Genomic DNA, 13,072 nt, shown 5'->3' on the forward strand with positions numbered 1-13,072 from the left:
AAGCATTTTGAGGAAATCTGACATGGGATAAAAATGTTTATCAGGTCAAGATCCATCTGCCCTGAAATTTTCAGATGAATCGGTCAATCTTTTGTTGGGTTGCTGCCCCTGAATTGGTAATTTTGAGGAAATTTTGCTGTTTTTGGTTATTATCTTGAATATTATTATAGATAGAGATAAACTGTAAACAGCAATAATGTTCAGCAAAGTAATATCTACAAATAAGTCAACATGACCAAAATGGTCAGTTGACCCGTTTAGGAGTTATTGCCCTTTATAGTCAATTTTTAACCATTTTTCGTAAATTAAAGTAATCTTTTACAAAAATCTTCTCCTCTGAAACTACTGGGCCAAATTAATCCAAACTTAACCACAATCATCTTTGGGGTATATAGTTTAACAAATGTGTGGTGTGACCTGGTCAACCAACCAAGATGGCCGCCACCGCTAAAAATAGAACATAGGGGTAAAATGCAGTTTTTTGCTTATAACTATGAAACCAAAGCATCTAGAGCAAATCTGACAAGAAGTTAAATTGTTTATCAAGTCAATATCTATCTGCCCTGAATTTTTCAGATGAATTGGACAACTGGTTGTTGGGTTGCTGCCCTCCAATTGGTAATTTTTAAAGAAATTTTGTCGTTTTTGGTTATCTTGAATACTATTATAGATAGCAATAAACTGTAAACAGCAATAATGTTCAGCAAAGTAAGATCTACAAATAAGTCAACATGACCTAAATGGTCAATTGACCCCTTAAGGAGTTATTGCCCTTTATAGACAATTTTTAACAATTTTCATTAATTTGGTAAATTTATGTAAATTTTTACCAAATATAGTTCTCTGTTACTAATGGGCAAAGTTCATGATAGATATAATTGTAAGAAGCAAAATCGTTCAGTAAAGTAAGAACTTCAAACACATCACCATCACCAAAATACAATTTTGTCATGAATCCATTTGTGTCCTTTGTTTAATATGCACATAGACCAAGGTGAGCGACACAGGCTCTTTAGAGCCTCTAGTTTAGAATTTTGTATTATATAATGCACACATTGAATCAAAAGGGCATTATTCAATCATGAATGATTAACCTTTAACATTCAAGATCAATAAACCATGATTAGTGTAGTAGGGTCAAATAACCAAATTGAAATTAGAAAGGATAAACTGAATACTCATGAAACTGAAATAGCAAGAAAAAGCAAAGATCTTTAAAACTGTAAAAAGTGAAACATTCATCATCCACAAACAGAATATCACTATCATGAGTCAGACTGCCATTACAAATAACCGCCACTGTTACTAAAAAGTGCGGACTTTTATCTTGCAAGAAACATATCCTTTCATGTTGAACAATTAAAAGAGTCGTGTATAAAACAGTAAGTACAAAATTTTGGTTTATGCTACATTATAAACCTTGTAAGAATTATGGTTTATGATTTAAACTGCTATTAACAGCATGTCGCTGTCACGTGTCATGTAGAACCTGACAACGAAATTTTTTTTTTTTTTTTTTTTTTAAATAAGTCCTTAAAATACATAGAAAATGAACATCTGTGTAAAATTGTACAAGTTGCTTGCAAAAATAGTTCTAGTTACAAAGGACTAGTATGAGGATACGTAACCAGTACAGACCGATGTGAACCAGAGTAAACAATAAAAACGACAATAGTCTATCATATGTACATTAATTATGGTAATCATATAATTTGTAATAATGTATTGATTGATGGTTTTTATGATCTATCCTGATTTGCACAAGAAATACAACGCTTTATTAACCATAAATTCACACTTCACTTAAGTATGGAAATGTTTTGTTTGGCTGATAAAAATAATAAAGAAAAAATGTCAAAATGATAGTACGTTACTGATTCGTAAATATGTTGTTGTGCTTTCGTTCTTGTTGAATTTTATATTATTTTTTTCTTTGAACATTTATATTTCTTCGTGTCCGCCCTTGTCGTTAGGATTTTTGTATGTTTTTTTTCTATTATGGTTTCCAGCTCGAGCGTTTGAAATAAACCTTAAAAAAGTGTTGAGTTGCAAATGAACAGCAGCAAATGGAAATTATGTTCCATATAAGGGCAAGTTGTGCAGGAGACGGCTTTAAATAAAGAACACAGAACTAAATTAAAGATGATAGAGTATACCATGATTGTTTATTGTCGGAATTGATCTTCAAACCAACATGCAAACAACGACGTTCTAACGAAACGATATAGGAATTGATGCAGACCACAGGAAAATGGTGTGAAATTATTGCACAAAAACCACGTTTACTACATGCAGAATAATTATTCATTTACCTTGTCCACAACCTACGGAAGCCGATAAGGGCTATTCAAAAAAAATATTTTATGTCGTTATTACGACATAACATGTCGTAATTTCGACATAACATGTCGTTATTACGACATCGCTATGTCGTAATTTCGACATAACATGTCGTTATAACGACATCGCTATGTCGTAATTTCGACATAACATGTCGTTATAACGACATCGCTATGTCGTAATTTCGACATATCATGTCGTAATAACGACATCACTATGTCGTTTTAACGACATAGCTATGTCGTAGTAACGACATGATCATCGCTATATTTAAAGAATATGTATTATGATTGGCAAGAGACTAAATGACAAAGAAATTAACAATTATACGTCATCATAATGTCCCCGATAATTATAAAAGCCCCCGCATGGTCAGCTATAAAAGAGGGAAGAAAGCTACCAGAGAGTCCCCGAAATGCTGTATGGCAGACAGTGTTATTATTCAATTATTAGCTCCCTTGGTAAAACTCCAAACTTCATATTTAATGTATTCTATTGTTAAATAATTTACATGAAGCTTAATAAGTATATATTTGTTAATTGCATAGCTTTTGCTATTTGAATTCATTGGTTAAAGATATTTATTTATATTGTAAAGTTTAATATTTGCATCGTCGCAAAATCTTTGGCTACCTTCTTTGGATACCTTCAGTGAGAAACTTATATATGTTATAGATACCAATTCAGGTTGATATAGCCCATAATCATAGGGCTGGTCACATTCGTGTAGATTAACAAGTTACCGGTCGTAGAATAGTTATGCAGTCACACACGTTGGAAGAATGAAATGTAAAATTATTAGAGTACTGAAATTGTACAACCAAGTCAAGCCAAGCTTTCCATCTCCCTTTAAATAAGCGCAAACTACATGGCTTCTTGGTATAAGGGTGTATTGAAGTATTGATAGCTTTATTTCTACTTTCAAACGTTGGGCACGCGCGATGTTCCTACAACCCCTAGGATTTAAAACAGAATCTTCGAAATTTCATCCGCAAAACAAAATAAAAATGTTAGAAAACACGAACCAATATTAAAACAAATTCAATATATGTTTTGAATTATGTTTTTACAGCTCTTGTTCATCTCCTAAGTAATATCTAGTATATTTGAGGATTAAAAAAAGAAAGCTATGTGAAAAAAACGGATGTCCCCATCCAACGTTACATTTATGAAAAACTGTTTTAACTCTTATGTACATGTATAGTGAATAAAATTGAGAATGGAAATGGGGAATATGTCAAAGAGACAACAACCCGACCAAAATAAAAAAACACAACAGCAGAAGGTCACCAACAAGTCTTCAATGTAGCGAGAAATTCCCGCACCCGGAGGCGTCCTTCAGCTGGCCCCTAAACAAATATATACTAGTTCAGTGATAATGAACGCCATACTAATTTCCAAATTGTACACAAGAAACTAAAATTTAAATAATACAAGACTAACAAAGGCCAGAGGCTCCTGACTTGGGACAGGCGCAAAAATGCGGCGGGGTTAAACATGTTTGTGAGATCTCAACCCTCCCCCTATACCTCTAACCAGTGTAGAAAAGTAAAAGCATAACAATACGCACATTAAAATTCAGTTCAAGAGAAGTCCGAGTCTGATCCTATTTCTTATTCTCTGATCTTCTTGATTCTTGACAGGAACAACGACATGTGTCGGTTCTTTGTGGCGTTAAAGCCGTTATTTTACCAAAATTACTTGCAGAGTGTCAGATATATTTGTATTGGGGATGAATTAAGATATAGAAATTTTACAATGACAGATGATATGCAACTTGAAAGTTAAACATCCTATGATAAAAAAAAATATGAAAACCGTATACATGAACTTCCGTCCCATCTTTCCTTCCTACATTACTTGCGACAGTACTGCATTTTAAGTTGAAATAACTTAAAGGGTAAACATTATTATATCGATTTCCACAACTCGAGGTAATTTTTTGATAAAATGACATCACAAAACGAACAGAACCAGAATCAACCAACAATATAAAAAACCGAATAAAACTTGCAAAAATTAATCGAAGACAAAGACCCTCTTCGACGTCGCATTTTAAGTGTAACGTGTTGTAGGAATATCGTGCCCAACGTTTGAAAGTAGCATTAGAGCCATTGATACTTTAATTTACCCTACTACAAGAAGCCATGTAGTATGCGCCTATTTTAGGGGAGATGTTATTTTGAGGGAGATGGGATGCTTAGCTGGCAAGTAAGGCTTGCATGTAGACATAGCATTATCAACCTGTTCTGTCTGTTCAACTTTGTAACAAACGTTAATTTATTAACCACAATGGATATTTTGAAAAATATATAAGTTTCTCACAGGTATTCAAAGAAGGTATCCAAAGATTTTGCGACGATGGAAATATTAAACTTTACCATATAAATAAATATCTTTAACCAATGAATTCAAATAGCAAAAGCTATGCAATTAACAAATATATACTTATTAAGCTTCATGTAAATTATTTAACAATAAAATGCATTAAATATGAAATTTGGAGTTTTACCAAGGGAGCTAATAATTGAATAATATCACTGTCAGCATTTCGGGGACTCTCCCTTTGGTATCTTTCCTCCCTCTTTTATAGCTGACTATGCGGGGGCTTTTCTAGTTATTGGGGGCATTATGATGACGAATAGTTGTCAATATCCGTGTCCTTTAGTCTCTTGGCAATCATAATACATATTCTTTTATATATAGCGATGTCGTTATTAACGACATAGTGACACTATGTCGTTATTACGACATGATATGTCGAAATTACGACATAACGATGTCGTTATAACGACATGTTATGTCGAAATTACGACATAGCGATGTCGTTGTAACGACATGTTATGTCGAAATTACGACATAGCGATGTCGTAATAACGACATGTTATGTCGAAATTACGACATGCTATGTCGTAATTACGACATAAATTTATTTTTTTGAATGGCCCTTATCGGCTTCCGTAACAACCTGACCTGCAGACTTTTACACGGATCTATATTTTGTGTGTTATAAAAAAAATTAAATAATAATAAAAGGAGATGTTGGTTATATTTTATTTAACCAACAAAATAAATCCAAAAAAAAAACATATGCAGGTTGCAAAATAAACAATGTGTACTTAATATCTTAAACTAAAGAGTCCTGCGGTTGAGCAAGCGTATCCATGTGTTGATATATAAATCTAAAGAGTCCTGAGATTGAGCGAGCGTACCCAAGTGTTGATATCTAAATCTAAAGAGTCCTGCGGTTGAGCAAACGTATCCAAGTGTTGATATCTAAATCTCAAGAGTCATGAGATTAATTAAGCGTACACATGTGTTAATATCGAAATCTATGGAGTCCTGAGATTGATTAAGCGTACCCATGTGTTGATATCGAAATCTAAAGAGTCATGAGATTAATTAAGCGTACGCATGTGTTGCTATCGAAATCTAAAGATGCCTGAGATTGAGCAAACGTACCCAAGTGTTGATATACAAATCTAAAGTGTCATAAGGTTCAGCAAGCGTACCCATGTGTTGTTATAAAAATCTAAAGAGTCATGAGATTGATTAAGCGTACCCAAGTGTTGATAAAAATCTTAAGTGTCCTGAGTTTGAGTAAACGTACCCAAGTTTCGATATATAAATCTAAAGAGTCCTGCGGTTGAGCAAACGTACTCAAGTGTTTAAATCTAAAGAGTCATGCCGTTGAGCAAGCGTATCCAAGTGTTGATATATAAATCTAAAGTGTCCCGAGGTTCCGCAAGCGTACCCAAGTGTTGATATCTAATCTGAAGTGTCCTGAGGTTGAGGAATATAAAAAGAAGATGTGGTATGATTGCCAATGAGACAACTATCCACAAAAGACCAAAATGACACAGACATTAACAACTATAGATCACCGTACGGCCTTGAACAATGAGCTAAGCCTAACCGCATAGTCAACTGTAAAAGGCCGCAATAAGACAATGTAAAACAATCAAACGAGAAAACTAACGGCCTTATTTATGTAAAAAAATAAACGAAAAACAAATATGTAACACATAAACAAACGACAACCACTGAATTGCAGGTTCCTGACTTGTGACAGTCACATACATAAATAATGTGGCGGGGTTAAAAATGTTAGCGGGATCCCAACCCCCCTCCTAACCTTGGACAGTGGTATAACAGTACAACATACGAACGAGCTATAAAAATCAGTTAAAAAAAGGCTTAACTCATCAGATGGGCACGTGCTGATATATAAATCTAAAAAGTCCTGAGATTGAACAAGCGTACCCAAGTGTTGCTATCAACAAAAATAGCTCAATCACTAGTTTCAAAACTATATGTATAAAAGATACCTTTTGAATTGTTATACAATTTGACATCCCTGTGCATTTGGATGGCTAACTATATATATATATGGTTTGTAAAAATATGGTATGCGTTTTGCTCTTGGTGAAGGCCGTAAGATAACCATATCTAGTTGTTATTCAAACCTGTTAATATTTGGACTTAAAGGATGCTATTTATTATTAGATATCTTAGTAGCTTTCATATCTTATCGTCATATTTGATTTTCTATATTGATTTGCTGGCATCATCTACATATATATGTAGTGACCTCTGCATCTCTTGGGGCCATATTGTTAGAATGATTTTCCGAACAATTTCAACTATCAAAACATATTTGATTGCCACAATGTTAAGTAAAAAAATATTGTTTTATTTCATATACAGTGGATCTTATTGGCCACACAAACATGTAGTTACGACGTTTAAATGTCACATTTTTACCACAAGACATACATCACCTGAAATACCAAATATATAATTAATTTACTTGAGACAGTTATTACTTGGTGTAGACAATGTTTACAATCTATTTATGTTCAAGTAAAGTAAAAATAGTTCTACAGTTGGATAGTGTATATATAGAGTATATAATCCAGAACTGTCGACGGATCTTTACTTAAAAACTAGATGTGAGTGTGTAAAATATGTTCGGCTATATATATTTAATGATTTTAATGCATACCGCATCAGCTTCAGTATTTTCAAATTTACCAGGATTAGATAGATTTTGTAGTCTCAGTGACAATGTTATTCAATGCAACATCCATGTAGTAAATTTTCTAGATTTCAGAGACATTCGGAAACTTTTGTCTGATCTTTCGGGTACTGCTGTTGTTATTCTAAATATAACATGCGGAGATGTTGGTCAGTTACGATTACCATGGCCAATGAAATCAAGGAATATAAACGAACTTTGGGTAGATGGCTGTCACGTACATGGTTTTCATGAATTCGATTTATCAATGGCTGATGTTCCAGATCGAATGGTTAAATTAAAATTGAAAAATAGTGTAATAGAAAGTAGTGTTTTTGATACGCTTAGTATTTTTTCTAAGGAATCTTTCGATTGTGGACAACAAACTTTAAGTTATCTGGTAATGCAAAATATCAGTTATGAACTTATTTTGGAGCCTAAAGATATCACCGGTTTAGAATCGAAAGGCGTTATAATGGACGCTGGAGATGTTTTGCTGCCGAATAAGGAGCCATCAACAAAAATGTGTAATTACAAAGATCTTGAAAAAATCGATATCAGTAACAGTGTTGATGGAATGACATATTTTATTCTTCCTCTACAAAACTCAGAATTTCCAAAATTAACACATTTCAATATGTCTAATAATAGTCTATTGTCGTTTCCAGATTTAATGATGAATTGGGAAGTGACTTTTCCAAATTTGGAAACATTAGATTTATCCTCCAATGAACTGGATTATATAGACTTTAGTTCTAGTACAACTGCAAGCAAAAGACACAAACCACTGTTTGTGAATTTGAGGAACAATCTCTTTGTGAACGTTCCGCCCATAGTAAGTCAACTTCTACAAAAACCCGTCCCTATTATTTTGGACATGGGAGATAATCCACTGGTGTGTGGCTGTGATACATTACTTTATAAAACATATTTACAGAGTGTCATTAAAACGTATCCAATCATCGAAAATCTACAAAATACAACGTGTTTACAAAAGTCAGGCCAGAAAACCAAGATCTTGGAACTTGAGGTCAATAATTGTTAATGTGTTTGCTAATATACCCATGCATTGTTGACCAGCATTGTTGTATCTTCAGCTTCGTGTTTGCTTTTAGTGACTTCTCGTGGATGCCTTGCGTTACGACTTTAATGTCAAAATTCTATACTGTTTTGTGATTGGTTATTGTCCACGTGACGACATACGAAAGTCCAACCACTCACGATGACGTCTTTTAAGCTCGATACTTTTGATTTAGCAGATTGGCATAGATGGACGCGTTTAACACATCTCGTGCAAAAACCATGACAAAAGGAAAGAATCGATATAAATAGTTGACTATTTGGAATGATAAGTGATAACAAGAACAGAATATGCCTTTTTTCGCTAACTCTTTTTGATATGACTGAAAGCAATCAGTTGCTTAACGTTGATAATAAAAAGTATCACTGAACACGTATAGCTGTTTGTTTACACACGTATTTAGGAAATTTAAACAACATTTGATTTCCGTAAGTAGTAGAACCCCTTCAGATTCTAAAAATGTAGGAACACAACAGAACGAACAACAGACATCGTTTGTCTTCCTCTGATACTGTTGGGTGCCATGTTTAGTTTCCTCATGTTTGTTGTGTATCAACTGTATTTGTTTTAGTTGTGTGTTTAGATAATTTCTCATTTAATATAGTTCTCGATAAGTATTTATTCAGCCTACCTGATTTAACTTCCGTTTTAAGATGTGCTTCCTTTCTTCGTGATTTATTCCAGTGATCTTTATTTAAATGAAGCATTTTGAATAAAAAAGAAAAAAAAAAGATGTGTAAGATGGCTTATGAGACAACTCTCCATACGCGACCAAATGACACCGAAATTAAAATATTTAAGTCACCGTAATGTCTGTAACAATGAGTTAAACCAATATCGCATGATCAGCGATTGCAAGCCATGAAATGACAAATGAAAACTAAATTCAAACCTGAAAACGGACCACCTGACAATAAAAGAAAAACAAATATTTAACACAGCAACAAACAAAAACCACTGAAGTGTAGGATCCTGCCAGCTAAGCTTATACAGAATCTTGCACAAACCCTACCCTAAATAGTACAACATAAGAACAAACTCGTCAGATGGATACAAAGAAATATATCTATCATGTTCACTTATTCCGGGTTATATCTCGTCTATATACCAGCTTTTCTACGTGTAACTTAGGTATTACTATACATTTTCACTTCTTCGTAATATGAACAACTCATTTTTTTATTTTTTGAAAAAAATATTTCCATTCTCAATTAAAACTGTAAACTTTACAACAGAATTATTTTCATTTACCGGTGTATTACGGCTTTTTGTTCAAGGTTATAGCTGGGTTCTTTGTTAAATTGTTTAGCATCTCATAGCGGTATATACTACTTGTGTCTTTTTTTATTCACCCCTTCTTTATTGATTACATGCATGTATTTACATTGTATCATAGATCAAATTTATTCGTTCATTGTTTGCTCACTTTTGTCAATTATATGTCTTATGAAGGAGTAAAATTTGTCGCTCCTTTAAATAAACTTATTCTAAAAGGTTACCTATTCAACACTGTAATAAGATCATTGAATATTGTTTTATTTGTTTAATTATTGATTTTGTTATCAGTAAATTAAAAGCCAACTAAATATTTCTAGTATGTTATATACATATACATATTCATGGATCTACAATCTGTCCATACCTGTAACTTGGCATTGCACAAGGTCATGTTTTTCTCTGTCTGTTTAAGACGTCTTTATACAAAATCCATTGGATGATGGATGTGTACGGATTGATAGTTTAGTCTTAGATGCATGTTTTTTTTATTAGTTGTTAGTGGCTTTGAACTAGTTGTCAGATAACTGCGAGTACTCTCAGATCTATTCATTGTGTCTTTTTGTGTCGGGATGTAGAAGTACCCGGCCACGTCCACTTGTATTTTTGTCTATCTGATGAGTTAAGCCTTTTTCAACTTGTTTTATAGTTCGATCTTATGTTGTACTGTTATACCACTGTTCCAGATTAGGGAGAGCGTTGGGATCCCGCTAACATGTTTAACCCCGCCACATTATTTATGTTTGTCCTGTGCCAAGTCAGGAGCCTTTAATTCAGTGGTTGTCGTTTGTTTATGTGTTACACATTTGTTTTTCGTTGATTTTTTTTACATAAATAAGGCCATTAGTTTTCTCATTTGAATTGTTTTACATTGTCTTATCGGGGCCTTTTATAGCTGACTATGCGGTTAGTCTTTACTCATTGTTCAAGGCCGTACGGGCAACCATACCATATCTTCTTTTTTATATATGAAACATATTATGGTGTGATATAATTACACTATTGTTTCAGATAAAGATGAAGGTTAGTACCCATTATAACGATTAAACTCACTGCATTTGTTTGTACCTGTCGGCTTTGTCAGGAATCTGATGTTCAGTAGTTGTTATTTGTTGCTATGGTTCATAAGTGTTTTTCGTTTATCTTTATATAGAATTTGTACAATTGGGTTTTATGGTTGAACTTTCACACTAGTCATTTATGGGGCTTCTATAGCTTGCTGTTCGTTGTCTCAATGGCTCTCATACCACATCTTCTTATATATCTTAACCAATAACAACAACATTTAAAGATCTACTAGTAATTAGTAACCTTTTAGTTAATTTAAGGTATCGATAAGTCTACCCGGGTCATATCTTAATTTCCGGGCTCGGTAAACAATATATCCATATAAATTTAAATGTGCTATCCCTTTACAAATACCCAAACTTTAAACGATTTATGATACATAAACGTGAAGTATATAAATATGTGATATGTAAAACGGCGCCAAAGGTATATTTGTACGTATGTACATCATCGTTAAAAAAGAAAATGAACAATTATGAACGAAAAATCGACCCTTTTGAAGTTAGAGTTTCCCTTGTAAAACTGATGTAACACAATCTAGGAAAGGACAGTTATTAACGTTTTATATGTTGTATTTAAAGTGTGAGTTCCTTTGGTTAAATTTTGTTCAGTATATTTAGGAAAATCTTTAATATTTATCAAAACAATATCATCAATATAACGATCAGAGCTGTTGAATTTATCAATTACAACTGTACAGTAACTGAATGTAATTTAAGGTCAGTTATGGGATAATGAATGCCAGAATTTAAAAGACAGACACACCTATAATAGATGTCAATTTGCTAAGTCTTCTCACGTATAATGATCATTATATAAACAAAGTGCTTATAACCTTGTACATTTCCTGGTTTTTTTATATATATATCTTTTCGTAACATTATAGTTTGTAATTACCGTAAATAAACAACTTAGAAACACCTTGCTAAAAGAGGGAAAGAGATGACTGCTTTTGATTCATGTCAGAAACGTGAACAAGGTAAAGAAAAATAAATAAAAGGAGGAAGGTAGTTAACAAAATAAATTACATTAGAATTACAAAGTAAGAGCAGGAAATATTTTGTGCTGGGAGAATCCAAACGTAAATTAATAAGTTCATAACATAAAATGATAAATTCCATGATGACCCGAAAACAGATTTGATCTTAAACGCTTTAAAAAGCTATGTGAATCCTCCGAGGTTTTTTTCAGGCAGAGCGGTTAAAATGAATAATAAAATTACAGATGAATAAAATCAAAACAAAGAAAATGGCAAGGAAAAACGTTAATATTTAGATTTTAAAATTGGCATGAAACGACACCAATATTGCAACCAAATAAAAGTCAACAACCACTTACATGGGTGTCGACTTGAAAAACCACAGGTACTTCTGTCAATATAGGGTTTACTATCCATACCCGTACGAAAAATCACAAGGTAGCTAACGGAAATTTTCAATGTGTTCGCTTCAACCAATATTGTATTACTTTCCCTTGCCCCTCTCACGTGTAAACATACATCAATCTGTCGGTAATTGGTAATTGGTAACAGGTATCCCAAAGGCTCCGTGTTGAAGGCCGTACTTTAACCTATAATGGTTTACTTTTTATTTGGATGGAGAGTTGTCTCATTGGCACTCACACCACATCTTCCTATATCTATTCAGATGAATCAGTGCAATCTGATTGGTCAAATTCATCTGGTTACCTGTTAATTCATACTAGTAACCAGAAAAATGTGACCAATGGGACTGCACAGTTTTATTTACTTCTTAAGTAAACCGGAAAATTAGTACGTACAAATTCAATGGGCCCAAGATCACAATTAATGACCCCGCTTTTCGTTCCTTTTAATTAGAGTGTACTTTTCCTTATTTTTTTTTTATTTTTTTCCCTTCCTCACTCATTTCTTAGATTATTTTGGGTGGAAAGAAGAGAGGTGAAATAAATTTTTGGATGTTGTATTTAAACTGATATTGATATGGAATGAGGGATAAGGCCAAATGCAAATAGATGATATTTACAGTTTTCTGAACATCTCGACTTTTCAATAGGGGTACTGTTGTGTATTGGCTAAATTTGTAAAAGTGATTGGTTCAATCTTTCTGGTATTTTCCTGTAAACATTTATGGTATAACATTCTTTAGAAACTTATAAAGATTAAAAAAAAATCTTTGGAAACTTTAGTTATATTTTGTCATTGCACAAGATAATGTTTATGAATATCAGATCTGTTGGATGTGTACTGATTGATGGTAAGTTTTTGTAACATAATTTATTTATTAATTGTAATTGGCCTTGAACTAGCTTTG

General features: G+C 33.1%; 1 protein-coding gene across 1 annotated transcript; it reads left to right on the forward strand.

Moving 5' to 3' along the window:
- The first annotated feature begins 7,337 nt into the window (after positions 1 to 7,337).
- LOC134722843 (uncharacterized) lies at positions 7,338 to 8,402 on the forward strand. The gene has a single exon (XM_063586474.1). The coding sequence runs from the start codon at positions 7,338 to 7,340 to the stop codon at positions 8,400 to 8,402; it is 1,065 nt and encodes a 354-aa protein (XP_063442544.1).
- Positions 8,403 to 13,072: the final 4,670 nt, after the last annotated feature.

This window comes from Mytilus trossulus, chromosome 6 (genome assembly GCF_036588685.1).
Source record: "Mytilus trossulus isolate FHL-02 chromosome 6, PNRI_Mtr1.1.1.hap1, whole genome shotgun sequence".
In the NCBI taxonomy this organism is placed as follows: Eukaryota; Metazoa; Mollusca; class Bivalvia; order Mytilida; family Mytilidae; genus Mytilus; species Mytilus trossulus.